General features: G+C 34.6%; 2 protein-coding genes across 4 annotated transcripts in view; both read right to left on the reverse strand.

Moving 5' to 3' along the window:
- Positions 1 to 2,806, reverse strand: part of LOC126973772 (malate dehydrogenase, mitochondrial-like) — a 34,643-nt gene extending 31,837 nt beyond the window's left edge. For all 3 annotated transcript variants that reach the window (XM_050821093.1, XM_050821091.1, XM_050821092.1), the window contains exon 1: positions 2,495 to 2,806. In XM_050821093.1, coding sequence (XP_050677050.1) covers positions 2,495 to 2,735 — 241 coding nt within the window. In that variant the 5' untranslated portion in view covers positions 2,736 to 2,806. The remainder of the gene's footprint in view (positions 1 to 2,494) is intronic.
- LOC126973775 (uncharacterized) overlaps positions 1 to 21,535 on the reverse strand; it is a 115,712-nt gene that overhangs the window by 78,542 nt on the left and 15,635 nt on the right. Inside the window, exon 2 of the mRNA XM_050821097.1 lies at positions 13,419 to 13,821. Coding sequence (XP_050677054.1) covers positions 13,419 to 13,586 — 168 coding nt within the window. The 5' untranslated portion in view covers positions 13,587 to 13,821. The remainder of the gene's footprint in view (positions 1 to 13,418; positions 13,822 to 21,535) is intronic.

Below are 21,535 nucleotides of genomic sequence, written 5' to 3' on the forward strand. Positions count from 1 at the left end.
CTGCAGTCCTAAAATTCGCAGATATATTATGACACTACATATTCAAATCACAATGCAGATGTTAATAGGTCACAGCAATTAGTGGATTCAGCATGTTACAGAGAAGCAACTCGAAGTACTTACTGTATTCATGTTATTAGCGAATGCAGTATAATTATTCCTCTCGCGAACCATTGTCGCGATTGCAGCTCGGAATATTTCAAATTGTACAATATGATACGTTAATTAATGTCTGAAGTCGGAATTTATTAAGATACACGGTACATTTAATTAAATAGAAAATACCGACATAACTCAAAAAAACTAAATAGTTAATTTTTAACCTTAAGATATTAATACAGAATTATGTGCCAGTGAACTAGCTCTATAAAACAAAGTCCTCCGCCGCGGTTGTCTGTTCGCAATAAACTCTGAAAAATTACTGCACCGATTGTCATGCTGTTTTCACCAATGGATAGCTTGATTCTCGAGTAAGGTTTTAGTATATAATTTCTTTAGTTTTTGTACACATTAACGATATTTGTTGGAGGTTTTGGATAAAAATAAGCCGTCTGAAAGCTTTCAACGAAAACGCTGCATAAACCCTTTGAGATGTAACAAAATAATCTATGATAGAATTGTGTATCTTATATAGTTCTACAGAAAGGTCCGTGATGACTTTTGCAATTATAAAACGGTAATGTAACAGCTGTTTACCCAAATGCGATATTAATCCTTATCAGTTTATTAATACATATTATAAAATCATTAATTTCCGGTGGCTTTAGAATTCATCATCCCCGAATACTTAGGTACATCATTTTGTTTTCTTTTAAAAGAATAGCGGTTGTGGGGTCAGCTAGTTAAAATAATTGATGGCGTAAAACGTGACAACTACGGTGTAATTTTCTTTTCTGCACTTTTGGAATTAATAGTGTTATTTGGAGTAGGTAATATTAACAGAACGTTTAGGTTTAAACTATGAATAGGTATTCCGATGCAACAACAATCCGACGTATTATATCAAGGACGAAAATATTTTTAAGAACAGCTTAATTTATTTAAATAAAAACAGTTGCAACTAAAATAATTTTCAGTATTCAAGGAATTTACAGTATTCAAGGTCAAACGCGTAAATAAAACTTTGTGGTTAAACATAGGTATTAATATAGGACGACCCCTATAGCCCAGTGGTTAGTGACCCTGCCTACTGAGCTAGAGGTCCCGGGTTCGAATCCCGGTAGGTGCAATCATTTATATGATGAATATAAATGTTTGTTTCCGAGTCATGGATGTTTATATGTATTTATGTATGTTTAAGTAAGTATATTATATTAAAAATATCGTTGTCTTGTACCCATACTATGCTATGCCTAGTTTTGAACAAGATAATTTATGTAAAAGTGTGTCAATATTATTATTATTATAAAATAAAATTGAAGTGTGCATTTGTTTTCAATACTAAATACCAATATGGCAGATTTTTACTAACTGCATGTAAATTTACACAAGTTCTTTAGTAACAGCATACCAACTTTAAATTTTTTGTTTGCGCAAATGTTAAAATACAGTATTGGCAGGAACAATTCGTGTATTTGTACATTTTTGTTCCTGCAAATCTCCGAGATATTGGCTTATCCGATATTTTACGAGAGTTTTCCTCCAGATTCCTGCGAGATTCAATAATTGAATAAGTAAAAACAGGGCAAATCGTGTTTATAGCTATAAGACTGAACAGAAACAACAGAGATGACCACGTAGTGGACATTGGGAGTACATTCTGTGCACCCGTGGACACCAATAGTGACACAGTGTCAGTGATACTGTGCTCGTTATCACGAGCCCAAGTCCGCGGTAAGAGGTGGGACGTTATCACGAACCCACCACACTCACCCTGATGAAGGAACTCCGAATGGTCCGAAAATAGTCGTTATCGACACCGAAAAAAACGTTAGTAAGGCCGTGTTAGTAAATAATTTAACAGAGATTCATTAAACTAATAAAAATTATTTTAACAAAAAAGAACCGACTTCAAAAACACTATTCCAAAACAAGATATAATATGCACTAAAAAGTATAAAAATAATTGCGTATTTTTATAAAATCTAATTAATTAATCTAATTCTAGTTACGATTATTGTTATTTTTGGAATCGGTGTCCTTCCGCCGCGACCCGCTCTCGCCTCTCGCCTCCTCACAACACAAGCACATCTCACCTATAACTATGTATGTAGATACCGACGAATTGAGAACCTCCTCCTTTTTTGAAGTTGGTTAAGAAGTTACAACAATTCGTTTCCCTTTCTTTCCTTCCCATAAAAATATCCCAACCCTTTAAATGTCATAATTTCAGGTAAGGTTATAATGCTTTTTTCTCTGGAGCAGTGCATTACCTTGTAATAAGAGTTGTAGCATTATAATCGTGGACTAAAGCTGTATCAAGTATAACATTTTTTACCTCATAGTTCGTGCTACGGGATACTAAGTTTTAACCCAAATCGTACATAATACTTACTTCCAAAATTGCTTCCACCCTCGAGAATTCTTAACTTTATCTTATGCAAAATTCCAACATCTTTTCTCTGTTTGCGTTCGCATCCTACTGGACAAGTTGGGTCCAATTTTGGAGGTATATCAACATGAGCCCGCCTACAATCGCTTGGTCTTCGTGCAAAACCTCTACGCATTCCTTGGCTCAGGCAACTTGGTGTTACTATACCACTGTGTAGTAAAATTCTGGCTAATTGTTTGACCATTGTGCTGTGGCTATTTTGCTATAAATGCTTTGATTAGTAAATTTTTATAATATTTTGTTACTGTTAATTTGTGTGTTTTGTAGTAAGTAATGGCAGATTATTTTGACGTTGTTATAACTTTTTTAAAGATGAATTTCTTTCTTCCAAATAGTTTTTACGCTTCAATAAAATGTTAGGGTTGCACACCACAGAACGTATAAGTAATTGATTGAAAAATAAAGTCAAATTCATCATTATCATCATTTCAGCCGGAAGACGTCCACTGCTGGACAAAGGCCTCCCCCAAAGATCGACATGACGATCGGTCCTGCGCTGCCCTCATCCATCGTATTCGAGCGATCTTGACCAGATCGTCGGTCCATCTTGTGGGGAGCCTTACAACTTATATCTATGTTAACACTATGTCTACAGTCACATTACTTAAAGTAACATTAAATGCGGTCATATTCTCGCCAGTATATGATTACTCGCCAGTATTTTATTATTTACGCTACTTTAATGAGCAGCGCTGGTAATCAAGCCAGGTATTATTGGTTAGGTATTGCTGGTAAGCAAACATACTGGGCTGGGACTAATTTAGTTTGTCTTTTTCTCATAATCTTTAAGTCATTTGTATTTACTTTTACCACAGAGTAGGGATGGTAGGGCTGTATTATTTTATTATATGCTACAAATAAATACTTTATTTATTTCTATTGATTAAATACTAATTTTTTTTCTTATATAACTCGTGTGTTGATATTTTTATGATAGTGGTTATCCGGGTACTATTATGAAAATATTACATTGTCATCGCTCCTAGATAAAAGTTGCAAATTTTCAAGTAAATCGTACGTTTTATGTCACTAGCTACGGCGACCTTCAGACCGAAACACAATAATACATACACATTACTGCTTCACGGCAGAAATAGGCGCCGTTGTGGTACCCATAATCTAGACGGCATCCTGTGCAAAGGAGCCTCTCACTGGTAAAATGATTATGACTGACTTGATTGTCGGAGATCGATAGGACCTTTGGTCCATATGCGTATGAAGTGCGGATTTTATTATATGGCTAAAAACTGTGACAATCATAATGTTAACACGAGGAACAAACATCAATTTGTTATGCCTACTAATCGGTTAAGTAGAGTTAGTAAGTCGTTTATTGGGCGATATATATGCTTTTACAATATGATCCCAGAAAATGTACAAAACAAATGCGTTACGAAAATTAAAAGAATTGTTAAAAAACGTTTGTGTGGGAAAGGTTATTGTAACATTACTGTGTTTCGGACTGAAGGGCGCCGTAGCTAGTGAAATTACTGGGCAAATGAGACTTAACATCTTATATGTCTCAAAGTGAGCGCAATTGTAGTGCCTCTCCGAATTTTTGGGTTTTTCAAGAATCCTCAGAGGCACTGCATTAATGGGTAGGGCGTATCAATTACCATCAGCGTCTATAAAGATGCCATACCATAAGGTAAGGATAGAAGATAATAGTATATTACGCACCTAGGGAGAAATGTACCACATTCTCACCCGCGGAATATTGACAGATAGTAAGTAGTAGTAGTAATAGACAAGTAGGACATTGACAATCGCGGGTGGCAATGTCCTTCTTATCTCACGTGGTGCGTATACGATTTTTTTCCCACCTGGATGAAAAGCTCGCTTTTAGTCGCTGTTACGAGGGTCAAAAGTCGTTTTTCCGGGAGAGAATCGGCCACTTTTGTCTCTCGTACCAGGGACTAAAAGACAGATTTTCATCGAGGTGGAAAAAAAAACTAATTTTATATTTAGTTCAACGTTTTCAAATTACGTAAGGAGCTTATGTCTATGAATGCTTCAACATTTACAAGCATTTAGATAGATATTAAGATGTTAAGTCTCATTTGATTAATTTCACTAGCTACGGCACCCTTCAGACCGCGCTGTTGTGGTACCTACCCATAATCTAGCTGGCATCCTTTGGAAAGGTGCCTCCCACAGGTAATTAATAAAATTAATGATTTATTAATTGAAAAGAGGTTAGATACCTAATTCTATTTATTTTCAAAATTGTTTTGAGTAGGTCAGATCAGATAATATTACTCTAGCGGTATTCTTTATCATATATATTTTATTTTTTATATATATTGGTAAATGAGGCTTAGTAACAAAACACATAATATAAGAAGCTTATGATTTTTAAAGGTTAGCTGTTAAATGCAATTTTATATTATTACTAGCTGACCCGACAGACGTTGTTCTATAGAAAATAAAAAAATACTGTTTTATAGGAATCTGCCAATACTATTTCAAAACATCAAGAATTATTTCTTTAAAAATGCTCCCTGTTTTATAATGAAATTGTTTCACAGCAGAACTGTCAAACCGTGCGTCACTAATTTCTCTCATAGAAAATATGTCCATACAAAACAAATATTGAAAATAAAAATAATTATGGGTCCCAAATCGAAATAAAAACTATCCTATCTCTCAAGTTGGACCAAACTGCACTCGATGAAGTAATCCCCATTAAAATCCGTTCATTAGTGAGTCCATCGGGGACAAACAACGTGTCACGTAATTTATATATATTAAGATATTATATTCTTCTCATTAACACTCACACTTCCGAATTGGGGGTTAAAACTTTGACAAGTGACATTTTGATCTAAGTGAATAATATTTTTTTCTTTTTTCTGCAGCACAAATGCGGTATTAACATCACATAATACTATGAAAATAGATATGTACATATGTTACGACCTCATATTACAACAAACCGATACTTCTAATCTGTAACTCGACAGCATTGCTTACAAAGTACCCGTTTATAGACACGGTCAACGTAACATCAGCTTAACAATAGATTCTCTATAAATACGTCACTGCCAAGGCTGATCAACGGCCGACGCTCTCGCTTTCCACTTAAACCTATTAATACCATGCAAATAGAAAGTTATCTAGATTCTAGATAAGGTGTTCAATATAATAAGCGCAGCTTAAGACATCTTGAGATTGAAGCGACGATTATGGACTTATGTACAACTTGTATAGCTAGTTCGAAACCCCAGATTCGACTTTTTTTTATGAAAATAAGGGACGAGACGAGGAAGACTTTGATGCCAGCTAGATTATGGGTAGGTACCACAACGGCGCGGTCTGAAGGGTGCCATAGCTAGTGAAATTACTGGGCAAATGAGACTTAACATCTTTTGTCTCGAGGTAACGAGCGCTATTGTATTGCCGCTCAGAATTTTTGGGTCTTTCGAGAATCCTGAGCGGCACTACATTGTAATGGGCAGGGCGTATCAAATACGTCCTGGTCGTCTCGTCCCTTAATTTAATTAAAAAAAAATGGGGTTAATTTCTTACACCGCACAGTGAGTTATTTGACCTCAAAACATGGCCAAAAATGTTTTATTCACCTATTCGATATAAAATCGCTTACTGTGTTATAAAATTACAAAAAAAAATGGGATAATATGGAAAACTATCAAAATATGATAAATAATGTTCCTAACCAAAGAGCCAAAATGAAGTGTTTGTAAAACGTATTAAAAATAGCCAAAATAGTTGTGTGAGTAAATATCTAGTGCATAAATAGGTAATTAGTTGTGTGTACTGATGTCTTAAATATATATCTACAACTATTTATTACGGGTGCATAAATTAATTAATGAGTAATGTGCTTATGTGTTTATTAAATTAAGTTTATTAATTTCACTAGCTACGGCGCCCTTCAGACCGAAACACAATAATGCTTACACATTACTGCTTCACGGCAGAAATAGGCGCCGTTGTGGTACCCATAATCTAGACGGCATCCTGTGCAAAGGAGCCTCCAACTGGTATCAAGCTAGCACAGAATAAATATATTCATTCATTTCATATAATGCCAAAAGTTTAATATATAACAAGGTGTAAGCAGATCGGACAGAATAACATTTACTCTTAAAGTAGTTTGATGTCTAGACAGGTTGTTATGTAAGATGATGTTGGCTCAAACAGCTAAAATATTTCATAAAACTTTGAAGAGCAGTAATACGTCAGTGTCCAAATTTCTGTCTGAATAGCTGAATATAATTTATATCTCATAAAATGCTTGTAAATATTGAAGCATTCATGCACCAAAGTATTTATGCGACATAAGCTCCTTACGTAGTTTGAAAACGTTGAAATAAATATGAAAATAGTTTTTTCATTTGTCATACTCGGAAAGTAATGTTTTCTTGATCTGATTATTGGGTGGAAATGCTGCTTTCCTCCATAGAGAGGGAAAATCTCATACAAATTACTTTCCACCTAAGGGCCGGAATGAACTTCAAAAATAGAACTGCTTTCAGCTGTGAAGAATTTTATGTAACAAAAACTAATTAAAAAAAGCTGCGGCCATGCGACTTTCTAAACAGCCAGTGTGAGCTTAGCGCAAACTTCTTTGAGCGGAATAAGCCGCAACAATTACGCGGAGAGTTCCATATTTTAAATTTAAAAAGTCGTCATAAATTGTCTTAATTTGACAATTAATTTTAAATAGGTACTACTAATATTATGATTTAATATCAAATAAATAGTTTAGATAAACAACTAGTTTTATTTTCCTCATATTCGAAATGAAAAGTAAAGTGCTTAACACGGGTAAAATAATCAATTCCTACTTTCGACCCTAGGTTAACAATCTACTATTTTTCCCACCTCGATGAATCTTTTAATCCCTGGTACGAGGGACAAAAGTGGCCGATTCTCTCCCGGAAAATCGACAAACAGCGACTAAAAGCTAGCTTTTCATCCAGGTGGGAAAAAAATCGTATTCGCACCACGTGAGATAAGAAGGACATTGCCACCCACGATTGTCAATGTCCTACGTATCTGTCTATATTCCGCGGGTGAGAATGACCTACATTTCTCCCTAGGTGCGTGATATACTATTATCTTCTATCCTTCCCTTATGGTATGGCATCTTTATAGATGTGTGGTGATAAATCTACAGTGTTAATATTTGCATGGAGTTTATTGAAAGTTTTCCTCAAGCGAACTTAAGAATGAACTACGATACGACATGAATAGTTGCAAAAAAGACTGCGTACCTAATAAATCCTTCTTGTATTTCCACTGCTGGTGTTAGAGAGTCCATACTTGCCCATGCATATAAATATAATTCGGCATTTGATGTCCTGGGTTCATTTCTAGATGTCGCAGGTTGGGTATATAATATTGAACCTCAAAAAATACCACCCATTCGAAAAATGTATGAGAAGAACGGGTGCAAGAAACTCAGCAGGCTTCTTTGTTTTATAATTAAATTTCGTCAAAATATAATTAATTAAAATCAATACTAAATAGGCTGAGAGCAGTCGCTCTATTCCCAATCCTATCTAAACTCTATTCCCCACAGTATTAAAAAAGTCATTTATGTTATAAGTAATCTTTAACCACACAAACGTTTTTTAATAATACTTTTAAATTTCGTAATATATTTGTTTCGTAAATTTTCTGGGATCATGTTGTGAAAGCATAATACAAAAATTAAAAATGTTAATAATATGCTTTTGTTGCATCGACTTTCAAATATGTAACTGAATACTTTCGAAGTAGCGATACCTTCCTAGATTTTCATCTTATAACAAACATTTGTCATTTTTCTGAGACCAAAATACATAAAGGGTTGTAGCTTAGATAATTTGTAGTTTGACAACCGATAAAACAGTCCAGGAATATTAGTTCAGTGTGTAAGCTACATCATACACTCGCGATTTGTATGCCACTTTGTGTTAGTGTGCGTGAATTGCTCAAAATAGAGGTTAGTTTTAAAGTCAATTTTATTTTGACGTTTTCACAAAGGTCATGGTCTATCTAGAGGTATATATTATGATCTATAGGTTGTACTGCATGAAAGAAGAAGCTTATCGACTTTAGATCAGAAAATCTCTTGAAGATTAAATTCTTTTAACATGGAGTGACAGCAGTAGTTGACAGTTGTTTTCAGAAGTTCTAGTAAGCTACATTAAATACTCTACATCTTACATAATTTATAGGTCTAGATAGACCGTGAAAGCTATAAAAACGTCAAAAAATATCGGTGAACTGTTAACCTCTTTTTCCAGCCAATGCACGCACACCTAAACCAAAGTGACTGACGTATCGCGAGTGTAAGACGTAGCTGTCATGCACACTAAAGTACTAAACCTGGCTTTTTGTTATGCTTTGACTAACAGCGAGAGGCTCTATTTAGACCATAGTTTCTCAACCTTATTTTGCTCACCGCCTACTTGGAGAATATGTTTTCTTCTAGAGTATTTTCGTGTATTTTTTTGCCTTTTAAGACTATATTTTTTAATCTACCCACGCCCCACCTGCGCCATCTCAATGCCCCCTAATTTTCTCTGGGTCTGCTACTGCCCCCCCGAATGTCTCAAACGCCCACAAGGGGGCGTTATCGCCCACGTTGAGAACCTATGATTTAGACGTATAAATTATCTAAGTTTAACGTATTGCTAGATTACGTAAATTATCAGGGGTTTTATGACATTGCAGCATGGAGACTTCTTATGAAATCAGATCAAATCAAAAAAAAAATTATTTCGTAGGTAAATTAGATTACACTTGAATAATGTTTTTTTTATACAGCTCATTCGGAAGGCATATTTCCTTAGAGAAGAACAAGCAAGAAACTCTAAGGTTGCTCTTTTTAAAACAGAATGGTTTTACAAGTTCGTATTATCAATTAAATTTACAATTACAATATATGCAAAGTGATGCAACAAAAATACTCAAACGTCAATTACTAAATACCTAACACGAGTAAGTCAAAAAAATATAAATTAACTAGCTAACCCGACAGACGTTGTTCTGTAGATAGTAAAAAAAAATACTGTATTATAGGAATTTACCAATAATATTCATATCAATTCGTAAAAAATGCTCCCTGTTGTTATAATGAAATTGTTTCACAGCTAAACTGTCAAACCGTGCGTCACTAAATTCTCTCCTTGAAAATATGTCCATACAAAACAAATATTGAAAATAATTATGAGTCCCAATCGAAATAAAAACTATCCTATCTCTCAAGTTGGACCAAACTGCACTCCATGAAGTAATCCCCATTTAAATCCGTTCATTAGTTTAGGAGTCCATCGCGGACAAACAACGTGTCACGTAATTTATATATATTAAGATAAGTAAAAATGTTTTCCACTATACATTCCATTAATGATTAAATTAATGAAAGACATAATGTAACCAAATATTAAAAGCCACAGTCATAAACTAGTCGAATAATATGTCAAAAGATCTGAGTCATAATATATCAAGGGCATATTCCATCGCGGGCAAAGTCACACCCATTTCACTATTCGAAAAAATTGTGATTTTGTTCACTCTACATCATACTTAAGTAATGTTCCAAGAAGGTTAAGTGGCGTTTGAATTGGAAAGCGGGTGGAAATGTTTGGTGGAGTTAGAAAATACCTTCAGACTATATCACGGCTTGTTCTTGAACTAGAAAATCTAATACGCTTATTTAAGGCGAAGAGTAAGCAGAAAACACGCAAACATGGTGTTTTTAGACAAGTTTTGTGGTGAAAGTATAGCATTTCGAGCTATGAACACTACTTAATCCTGTTACACATATCCTTAAGTATTATTTGTAGGTTGCTAATGCTTGCTGTTGGTCATAGTTAACACAGCCAAGCCTTTTTGAACTAACACTTTTCTTTGAAGTTAAACAAGTTTATTGGCATGGCGTGACGCATTTTTTTGGTACTTCTCTCAAAAAAGTTATTCTTATAGCTTGTACTTTTTTGTGTAGGTTCATTTATTCAGATAAGTAGTGAATAACGAGGATTGTAAGCATATAAACTGTTTTCCTCCCATGAATTTTGAAAATATTGGGTTTGTGACATATATAGCGGGCCGGCAGCCGTGAACTCATATCGCTCAAGGTCGCTGGCATTTATTTAGTGTCGCCTTAACTAGGCTAAACCTAAATTTTCAATTCGATTTCATTATAATTATATTCAGTGAGGTAAGTTTGACATGTTGTAACATGATTGATGATGACTGGCCACTGCGCACTGACCTGTATAAATATCACTGGACATGCTGTTCTATAAGTTTAACAGCAAATTTTTGTGTCTATTTGAAGCGCCACTCGCGAGCGTCCAGAGAACTAATTTTGACGTATGAAATTGACAAACGGCTGTGAAGGAACGTACCATTCTCTGAATTATTTTTACATTTTGAATTAATTTCGTTCGTTTTACATGTTAAAATATACTTCAAGAATCAACGCAAAAAATTGCACAGTTTTTTTATAACTATTTTCCTACCATCTATTTATGTTGTTGAGGTTGTCAACACTAGTTTTATTTCGCAGACTCTCGCTTCATGGCCAACAGCGCCAAAATGGCGAATATCAAACAAGCACAAAAGCACTTTGACATCGGCCAGTCCAGTGGTATTAGTGGAGATCAGTGCTCATGCGTCAACTCGTCAGAGGGAGAGAGATGCTGCTTGTGGTGCCAGATCGACCTGTTATAGTTAATAAATCATTGTATTTGTTGGATGCAATTACTAATTGTGACAGTAATCACGACCATCATGTTCAAGAAGCATCCTTACACAAACAATGAGTTCAAGTAGAATTTGTTAAACATTACATTAGAAATAATACATCACACCAGAAAATACAAAAAACTTAAACAGTATATTACACCGGATAGTTATGATTATTAAGTACTAACTGATGCCCGCGACTTCGTCTGCGTAGATAAAGGGTTTTTAAAAATAATAAGCAAGTTTGGAATTGAATATTTTCTCATGTCATATTCCAGTTCCGGTTCCCGTTTTCGCTCCCGTTCCCAACATATTAAATGAATCTTATTTCGAGGAAGATTGCTATAGCAAACTAAACCTACTATTGGTATAGTTATAGCTCATCGACGTGAATTTCAGTATTTCAGAAATCCCGTGGGAGCCATGGCTTTTTCCGGGATAAAATATAGCCTATGTCCTTTCTCAAACTCTAGTCTATCGCTGTACCAAATTTCATCAAAATCTGTTCAGTAGCTCCGGCGTGAAAGCGGAACAAAATTTACATTCAAATTTATAATGCTAGTAGGGATAACTGTAACTGGGCAATATTTCTCCTGCGAATCAGTTATTAAACTAAGTTTATCGACAACGGTTGTTTCATTTGTAACTACTTCACTTGGTGACCTCGTCACCAAATGGGATGCTCGTCATCGACGAAGTCTCCGGCCGCGGCGTTATGAAGTTACGTCAATAAAGCTATTACTTTTTAACCGACTTTAAAAAAGGTGGAGGTTCTGAATTCGTCGGCATGTTTTATTTATGTTTGTTACCTCAGAACTATCGACTGGGTGAACCGATTTTTCTCATTCTTTTTTTATCTTAAAGCTGATGCTTCCCGTGTGGTCCCATTGTAATTTTATTGTCGTAGTCGAATATGATGATCAATGGAACTCCTTAACGACTTACAGTAAGGGTGAGATATGTGCCAAAATTTCTAAATGTGTGTAATCAAATTGCAATGCGTTCATTGCTGAATTTCATTATTTAGTGAATCTAGACAAATTTAGACAAAATATTGGTGTAGTGTACATCAGATTCACTAAAAATCTAACAATAATATACAATTATTAACTATTCCAAAACAATAAATATCATATGCACTAAAAAGTATAAAAATAATTGCTTATTTTTAGACAATTTAATTAACTAATCCATTTATATAAAAGTTACGATTATTGTTATTTTTGGAGTCGGTGTCAGCCAAGGTAGTTTTGTAACTACATACATAGTTACAGGTGAGATGTGCTTGAGTCGCACGCGCGACGTGACCGGCGAGAGAGGGGCCGCGGCGGGAGGACACCGATTCAAAAATAATAATAATCGTAACTAGAATTAAATTAATTATGTCTAAGAATACGCAATTATTTTTATATTAATTTAGAGCAAATTATATCTTTTGTTTTTGGAATAGTGATTTTGAAGTCAGTTGTTTTTTTGTTAATTTTTTTTATCGTTAAAATAACGTACAAAAATTTGAGTACTAGTTATACAAATACAGAGTTTTTTATATCATACTAGCTGACCTAGCAAACGTTGTATTGCCATATAAAGAAATATAAAATAGATGACGACCGATTCTCAGACCTACCCAATATTAAAACGTACATAAAATGTATCATAATATTACAATAATTATTATATTCCCGAGTAAGTAAGATAGATAATATAAAGATTCTAATTAGTTATTCATTTTGAACTATTCTTTCAATTAAATTCAAACGACGGGGGACACATTAAAGGAAAAACAAAATTGTTGTTTTTATTTAATTCTGAGCATTTTCCTATTTATTCACCTTTTAAACCTTCTCTGGACTTCCACAAATAATTCAAGACCAAATTTACCCAAATTCGTCCAGCCGTTCTCGAGTTTTAGCGAGACTAACGAACAGCAATTCATTTTTATATATGTCGATTACATAGTAGGTATAAATAACTGTATATTTGTTATGCATATTCATATTTTCTTTTTTGTAAAAGCCCAACAAGAAGAAAATGGGGCCGTTATGTTTTCAAGCATGTCCAATTCATGACGTTCCCAGCTGGTTGCAATAAACCTTTCAGGAAAACCTAAAAGCAACATGAATAATGTATTAACTTTGATAAAAACTTTTCGGGTACTTACGATTTTTGTGTTGAGATGCAAAAGCTCTCGCTCGGTGACCCGACGCCGTGCCGTCTCCATCTGTTGCTGTCTGTACTGGTTATACTTATAGAGCAAATACATTCCGGGCAGGGCTAACACCACGAATGGGCGAATCAGGCTGGAGGATGAAGGCGTTCGTTGCGGCATCTTCCCAACATTATCCAACCACTTTGACTTGACCACACATTTCCTTGATTTACTATGCTGACTGTACTTATACGCACTATCTCTAGCACTACTCCTACTAAATATGGAAGAATTGAATCTAATTTAGCACTTATTGTCCTAATTTTAAATATGGGGTTTCTAAATTGAAATTTATTGCTTTTTAATAGACCTTATTTACATCGCGCGTGTTTTTCATTTCACTTTCAACCGCAATCTGAAACAAATGAAAAAAAATTGTTAACACTAATATTATATTAAAATATCAATATTGAAGAAAAAACAGTCATGCAAACTGTATATTCATGAATACGTAAAATAAGAATTAGGTTTATTGAAAACAATTTAAAAAAAACAACACAAACAAAATATTTTAATACTTAGTAGACGATAGAGGGGACGCTACGAAGCATGACACAAAGAGGAGACCACATACACATTTACCTCTATCGTCTCGCTTTTTCGTTTCATCTAGTTTCAAAGCGCAACGATTCTAAATAAGTTTCACTTCAATATTGTATGTAGGTAGTAGTGAATAATAAAATCAGTTCAAAACAAATCGGTGATCTCAAGTTCACTCTGGTAAGACTAAATTAATTCGAATGAATAATTCAAACAAAATACGACACAGCAAAAGCGTCTGTTAGGATAATTCGAGAACAATAATTTATTCATTTTGACATATAATTTCGATCCTAAAAATATATTGATAAGGCTGGTGATAAGTTTAGTGTGTTTTTGACTTTAAATCAGAAATTAAGTAAAAGTAAAAAGCAGATATAAGAAGTTAACTTAAGCTATTCATAGGATACGCAACTCGACATCTACTATAGCCTCATCATCATCATCAGCCGGAAGACGTCTACTGCTAGACAAAGACCTCCACCAAAGATTGCCATGACGATCGCTCCTGTGCTGCCCTCATCCAACGTATTCCGGCGATCTTGACCAGACCGTCGGTCCATCTTTTGGGGGGCCTACCAACACTACGGTATCCGTAGTACGTGGTCGCTATTCGAGGATTTTACTACCCCAATTGGGACGAGAACTTTACTTTATAGCCCATTTTGCGTGAAAGACCACCCGGGTTTCAAGACCTTATAAGCCCGATGTGATTTGTTCAATTTTACACACAACCCTTGAATACCTTTGTAAGGTTTCCTTCACGCAAGAGCGTTAAATAAATATAATAAAAAAATAAATAAATAATATTTAAACATATATAAAAAAGGTCTTAAAATATACTTATGTATTGCAAAAGTTATACGTTTTTCAACCATCACTTCAGTAAAGGTTGCGATTTAACGAGAAGTAATATTTACAGCTTCATGATTTCACAAGTATATTTTTAATGACAATCTATGTGAAGCGATGCAACAAAAATAAATAAATAACGGTATTATCCTTACTAATCCTTTACTAATAATCGTGTATAGTTTAGAGTAGACACTGGGGGCATCGGCTAACTTTAGCAATAAAAAACATGTTAAAGTACTGGTTAAGCAAAAAATGTGTTGCACCATTTGACAATTTTTAGATGACGTCATAACTTTAACTGTTAACCGTAACCGTCCATTAAATATAACGTCCGTTAAATAGCTAAATAGCGACCTCAATAGTTTCGATAATTTACTTTTTAAATTTAAATTTAGAACACATATAAAAAAGGTCTTAAAATATACTTATGTATTGCAAAAGTTATACGTTTTTCAACCATCACTTCAGTAAAGGTTGCAATTTAACGAGAAGTAATATTTACAGCTTCATGATTTCACAAGTATATTTTAATAACAATCTATGTGAAGCGATGCAACAAAAATAAATAAATAACGGTATTATCCTTACTAATCCTTTACTAATAACCGTATGTAGTTTAGAGTAGACACTGGGTGGCATCGACTAACTTTAGCAATAAAAAACATGTTAAAGTACTGGTTAAGCAAAAAATGTGTTGCACCATTTGACAATGTTTAGATGACGTCATAACTTTAACTGTTAACCGTAACCGTCCATTCTTCGACGGTTAAAATTCTTAAAGTTAAATAGCTAAATAGCGACCTCAATAGTTTCGATAATTTACTTTTTAAATTTAAATTTAAAACACATATAAAAAAGGTCTTAAATAATACTTATGTATTGCAAAAGTTATACGTCACTTCAGTAAAGGTTGCGATTTAACGAGAAGAAATATTTACAGCTTCATGATTTCACAAGCATATTTTTAATGACAATCTATCTGAAGCGATGCAACAAAAATAAATAAATAATGGTATTATCCTTATTAATCCTTTACTAATAACCGTATGTAGTCTAAGCACAGTTGACACGGTAGCATCGATTAACTTTAGCAATAAAAAAAACATGTTAAAGTACCGGCTAAGCAAAAAATGTGTTGCACCATTTGACAATTTTTAGCTGATGTCATAACTTTAACTGTTAAGCGTAACCGTCTAGAAAGTTAAAGTTAAATAGCTAAAAAGTGACCTGTCAATAGTTTCAAATAAATATTCGATGTTGACTTCATATTTTACTTTTTAAATTTAACTTTAACTATGCCAAGGAATATATTGATTGGATGCACTACATTCCGCAGTTTATGTTGTAGACAGCGTTACTGTTAACGTTTAATTTGACTTAAACCTTAACTATAACAGCTAATATGATGCAACACAGCCTTAATTATTATTGTTATATTAATTTTAATGGTCATGTAAATTGTATTTTTCGTATTGTATATGCACATGTATTCAGTTTATTTTTTCTGCTCACTAGAGCAGAAATGCAGGTGTTAGTACTAACTAACACCTGCATTTTAAAGGTGTTGGCTTAGCGAGCCTAGCCAAATAAAAAGGCATTTATTTTCTCAAAATTGATTCCTTTAGAATTATTTTTGATGTCATTTCTAATATACTAGATATTACTACCGCTTCGGAAACAAATGGCGCTCTGAGAGAGAAGAAGCGGCAAGAAACTCTCCCAGCATTATCTGTTTGCGCTCCTTTCAATAAAAATATACAATATTGTACACTCATTTCAATCGCTATAAAATAATCACAATCTAGACCCAGGCTGTCCGATCATTTAGATATTCAGCTGTGGAGTAATAGGATTTACGACAGAGCCATTTTTTTTATAAAACATTTCAATTTATTTATAGATAATGCCTGAACAGTGGCTGGGACTTTATTATAGAAGTGTATAGATTTAGTCTTAAAGCTATTATGTATCTTATGAAGCCTACTAGAATTAGTTAAAAGCAATCCCTTATTTCTAGTGTTATAATAATGCAAAAAGGTGACGATTTTTGTGAACGTATATTAAATTTTCATTAATATAGTGACAATGTTCATTGTTCACTGTTCAGTCATGATATTTATTTCTTTAAATTTTTCTTTGAGAGACTGTCTATAACCAAGCTGATATATAGCATAAACAACTCTTTTTTGCAGAGCAAACACTATATCAATGTCAGACATATAGCCAGCGGACTTAGAACATTACAGGCGATATATGGTTATACATCTGCTAACACCTTCGGGAATAAATAGGCGTGAGTTTTTTAAATAAAAAAAGACGAGTGCTTAGCAGACAGTCTCCCTTAATTTACTCAAGCCGACCTTACCGGAAGAATCGCTTCATACCCGAGCGTGACGGCTCAGTCTCATTCAATATCCACTCAAGTTAAGCACGCGTAAAGAAATTTTCACTTCAAAAATAAACAGCTTTATTTTAGATTCTCTTGAAAACACTCACGGGTTGAACGTTTCGAAGTATTTCCATACATTTATTTATATACGAATAATTTATCGATAGAAATAGATTTGTTTACGAGAAAATGTTGATCGTTTATTTCGGCTGATACTATAGTGTCTTTTCAGAGAAATTCTGGTAATTTTCATGAATCATGTCAGACAATATGTAAGAAGATGAAAGACGCCGTGTTGGTATGCCCCCCACAAGATGGAACGCCGATCTGGTCACAATCGCCGAAAATTGTTGGATGAGGGCAGCGCAGGATCGGCGCGTCGTGGAGATCTTTGGAGGAGACCTTTGTCCAACAGTGAAAGTCTTCCAGCTGATGATGATGTCAGACATTCTTATACTAAATAATAAAAATATAAAATAGCCATTATTGCTGCTTTTCCTTACAATTAGTATATACATGCTTATTAACTAAACACTCAATTGATTTAATTTAACTTTTCTATTATTTGAACTATCGGCAACTGGATGTTTGTGTAGGACAGCTTGTCTGTCGGCAAAGCCCTCCTCTAAAAATTTCCACGTATTGCTGTCTCTTGCTAAATGGGTCCATACCGGACCAGCCACATTCCTGAAGTCATCTTCCCATCTTTTGCTTTGTCTGCCTCTATTTCTTTCTTTATATTTTATATTTTACTATGGGTCCTTCTGTCTTAAGTTACAACGTCTTTTGCTAACTGAACAAAATCTTATAGTGACAATATCAATGTTGAAAATATTTAATATTTTAAATATATAGATTCACTTGGCCATCGCATGAAAACACAGCGTTTGTTTATTTATTTTTTTATTATTAAGAACACTGTATCTCACAATTAATACGTTTTATATACAATTAGATTGTTTAGTGCTACTTTTCATTACATTCGCATTGTAGGAGGCACGTTGAATACCATTTCTAAACTGGAGCGGTCTCGACTGGTGAAGTCTACGCTTCGACCTTCACCCATCCAGATCCAAAACCCGGCAAACATTCAACTTGAAATGCAAAACCGCTTCGAATGCCTCGGTGACTGCGTTATCGTGGACGAGTATAATAACAGGTTCGTGGCAGCTGTTCAAACAGCAGGGTCGAAGTTCGTCAAGGCCAGCCGTTCAAAAAGCACCGGAAAATTTCAGATACTACCCTCAAATTGATGGATGTAAGACGCCAAATGGCCCTTCAGTCTCCGGATGATGCTTCCCAGTATAGGCAGCTAAATAGACAGATCTCCAATTTACAGACTTGCGACATACGCAGCCATAATACAGATTGTGTGAAGGCGGCCATAGAGCGTAATAAAGACTCCAAAGTATTCGCAGGAGATTTGTCTATTGGGCAGAGCCAACTGACTAAGCTGAAGACCGGTGACGGCAGGGTCGTTTCGTCTAAGCCCGGACTATTGAGGGAAGTAGAGAAGTACTACGGACAGTTATACACGACTGCACGGGCATCTGTTACCAACAAGGCTGAAGACCTAGAAAGAGCCAAACTAACCCGAACTATACCGAAGATATCCCAGACGTCAGCCTATACGAGATTAGTATGGCCCTAAAACAGCTTAAAAACAACAAGGCGCCGGGTGATGCTGGGATTACAGCTGAGCTTCTGAGAGCTGGTGGTACTCCTGTGCTTAAGATCCTCCAGAAGCTATTCAATTCCGTCATCCTCGAGGGCAAAACATGCACAGAAGTATAGTGGTGCTGTTCTTCAAAAAGGGGCGATAAAATGCTTTTGAGCCCATTAAGGCGAAGAGTAAGCAGAAAACACACAAACATGATGTTTTTAGACAAGTTTTGTGGTGAAAGTATAGCATTTCGAACTATGAACACTATTTAATCCTGTTACACATATCCTTAAGTCTTATTTGTAGGTTGCTAATGCTTGCTGTTGGTTATAGTTAACACTGCCTAGCCTTTTTGAACTACCACTTTTCTTTGAAGTTAAACAAGTTTTTTGGCATAGCGTGACGCATTTTTTTGGTACTTCTCTCATAAAAGTTATTCTTATAGCTTGTACTTTTTTGTGTAGGTTCATTTATTCAGATTAGTAGTGAATAACGAGGATTGTAAGCATATAAACGGTTTTCCACGCAAGAATTTTGAAAATATTGGCTTTGTTAAATAGATGGCGGGCCGGCAGCGATGAACTCCATCGCTCAAGGTCGCTGGCATTTAGTGTCGCTTTAAAGGCTCAGCACGCTCGCACGGAACGCGAGAGGTCGCGGATTCGAGTCCCGCATCGTTCATAAAATTTTGTATTCAGTTTTATTTGTGCAATTAATCCTACAAGTGAGTAAAAACATAACAAATTGCTTACGATAATATTATAAAAAATAAAATCTGTTTATCTCAGACTCTTGGCCCATAAGTGTAAGTATTTCTTAGAAACTGTGTTAATTTATATTTCACATCTATTTCAGTTAGTTATATGATAATACAGGGTGGTTTTTTGTGAAGGGCGGCGATGGCCAAGTCGGAAACTGCGAGACTTAGAGAAAAGTCATGAAAGGAGTCATGCCTTTAATTTATAAGAAATCAATAACTGCATATTTAGTTTTTTAAAATTTCTTATACTTTTGACAGAAATCGACCCGAATGATTTCTCAAAAAAAATATCATTCTGTATTACCGGACCAATGGACTCTGTTGCTGATAAGGATCAATCTTTGCAAAGATATGTATTACTAAAAATTAAAGCAAATAGTAAAAAAATACAAATTGCTTTTCATATTTCACTTTACCTAACTAATAAGTTAGTCAAAATGGTTTCCGTTGACTCCAATGCATTAGTTTATGCATTTCTCTAATGAACTAAGTCCTTACTTACTTATCCACGGATAAAGCCTGTCATGGCATCAAATGCCTCTATCGTGATAGAATATCAACAAAAAAAGTAAGATTTCTAACAAAAAGTTTGAATCAGAGTTTTCTTCCGTGTTAGCTCAATAAAACAGAAAAATTTGGCATTTCCTTACATTTTTAGTAATACATATCTTTACAAAGATTGATCCAATAATACAGGATGTAATTTTTATCGAAAGATCATTCGGGTCCATTTCCGTCAAAAGTTCAAGAAATTAAAAAAAACTAAATATGCAGTTATTGGTTTCTTGTATATCGAGGGCATGACTCCTTTCACGACTTTCCTCTAAGTCTCATAGTTTCCGACTTAGCCACCGCCGCGCTTCTCAAAAAACCACCCTGTATACACACATAAAAAATTTCACTTATATGCTTATTTTCTTAGATAATTTATACGTCTCTTGCTGTGATACATCTGATAAAAAAAGGCCAGGAATACTAGATTAGTGTGCGTGGCGTGGCATTAGTGGCGTCATTGTGAATGGCCGTTAAACGTCTAGATAGACTATCGATATCGGCCGATTTTTATCTCAAGTAAGAGATAGACTGAATATTTGGAACGGCCTTACATGATCTACCTAAGCTTATTTTGGTCAAATTCCATAAAAATATCAAAATTTAAATGTGAATACTTAGTTATATAATGATAAACGAACATTAATTATAATTTCATCAATATGTTGGTTAATTTTCGTTAAAATATCATAATTCAAGAGTGAGTATTTAATGTGACCAATGCTACAATAATCACCGAATTTAGTTTACTTGGTTACATAATATAATACACTTATTAAAAATTTCATCAATATCCTTATTTTGGTCAATTTCCGTTACACTATCAGAAATTTAATTGAGGAATGTAAAATAATAATTTCTCTTTAATAAAAAATTTTATATAACGTGCTCATGCTTCAATAGTTTAGGATTCAATCTCAAAGCCCCCGATGCTTTTAACAGATTGGTCTATTAAGCCTAGATATCTACATTGATGTAGCCTACTTACTTCGATTAATATATTTTACGTGAAAACACTGAAACAAACTCAAATTTTGTGAAAGTGCAACCTTACAAACAAATTTACAAAATCTTATTTAACGTTTGTAAATACATTTTTTTATGAAAATAAGGGACGAGACGAGCAGGACGTTCAGCTGATGGTAATTGATACGCCCTACCCATTACAATGCAGTGCCGCTCAGGATTCTTGAAAAACTCAAAAATTCTGTGCGGCACTACAATTGCGATCGTCACATTGAGACATAAGATGTTAAGTCTCGTTTACGGCGCCCTTCAGACTGAAACACAATAACGCTTACACATTACTG

The sequence above is a fragment of the Leptidea sinapis genome, chromosome 30 (assembly GCF_905404315.1).
Source record: "Leptidea sinapis chromosome 30, ilLepSina1.1, whole genome shotgun sequence".
Taxonomy (NCBI): domain Eukaryota; kingdom Metazoa; phylum Arthropoda; class Insecta; order Lepidoptera; family Pieridae; genus Leptidea; species Leptidea sinapis.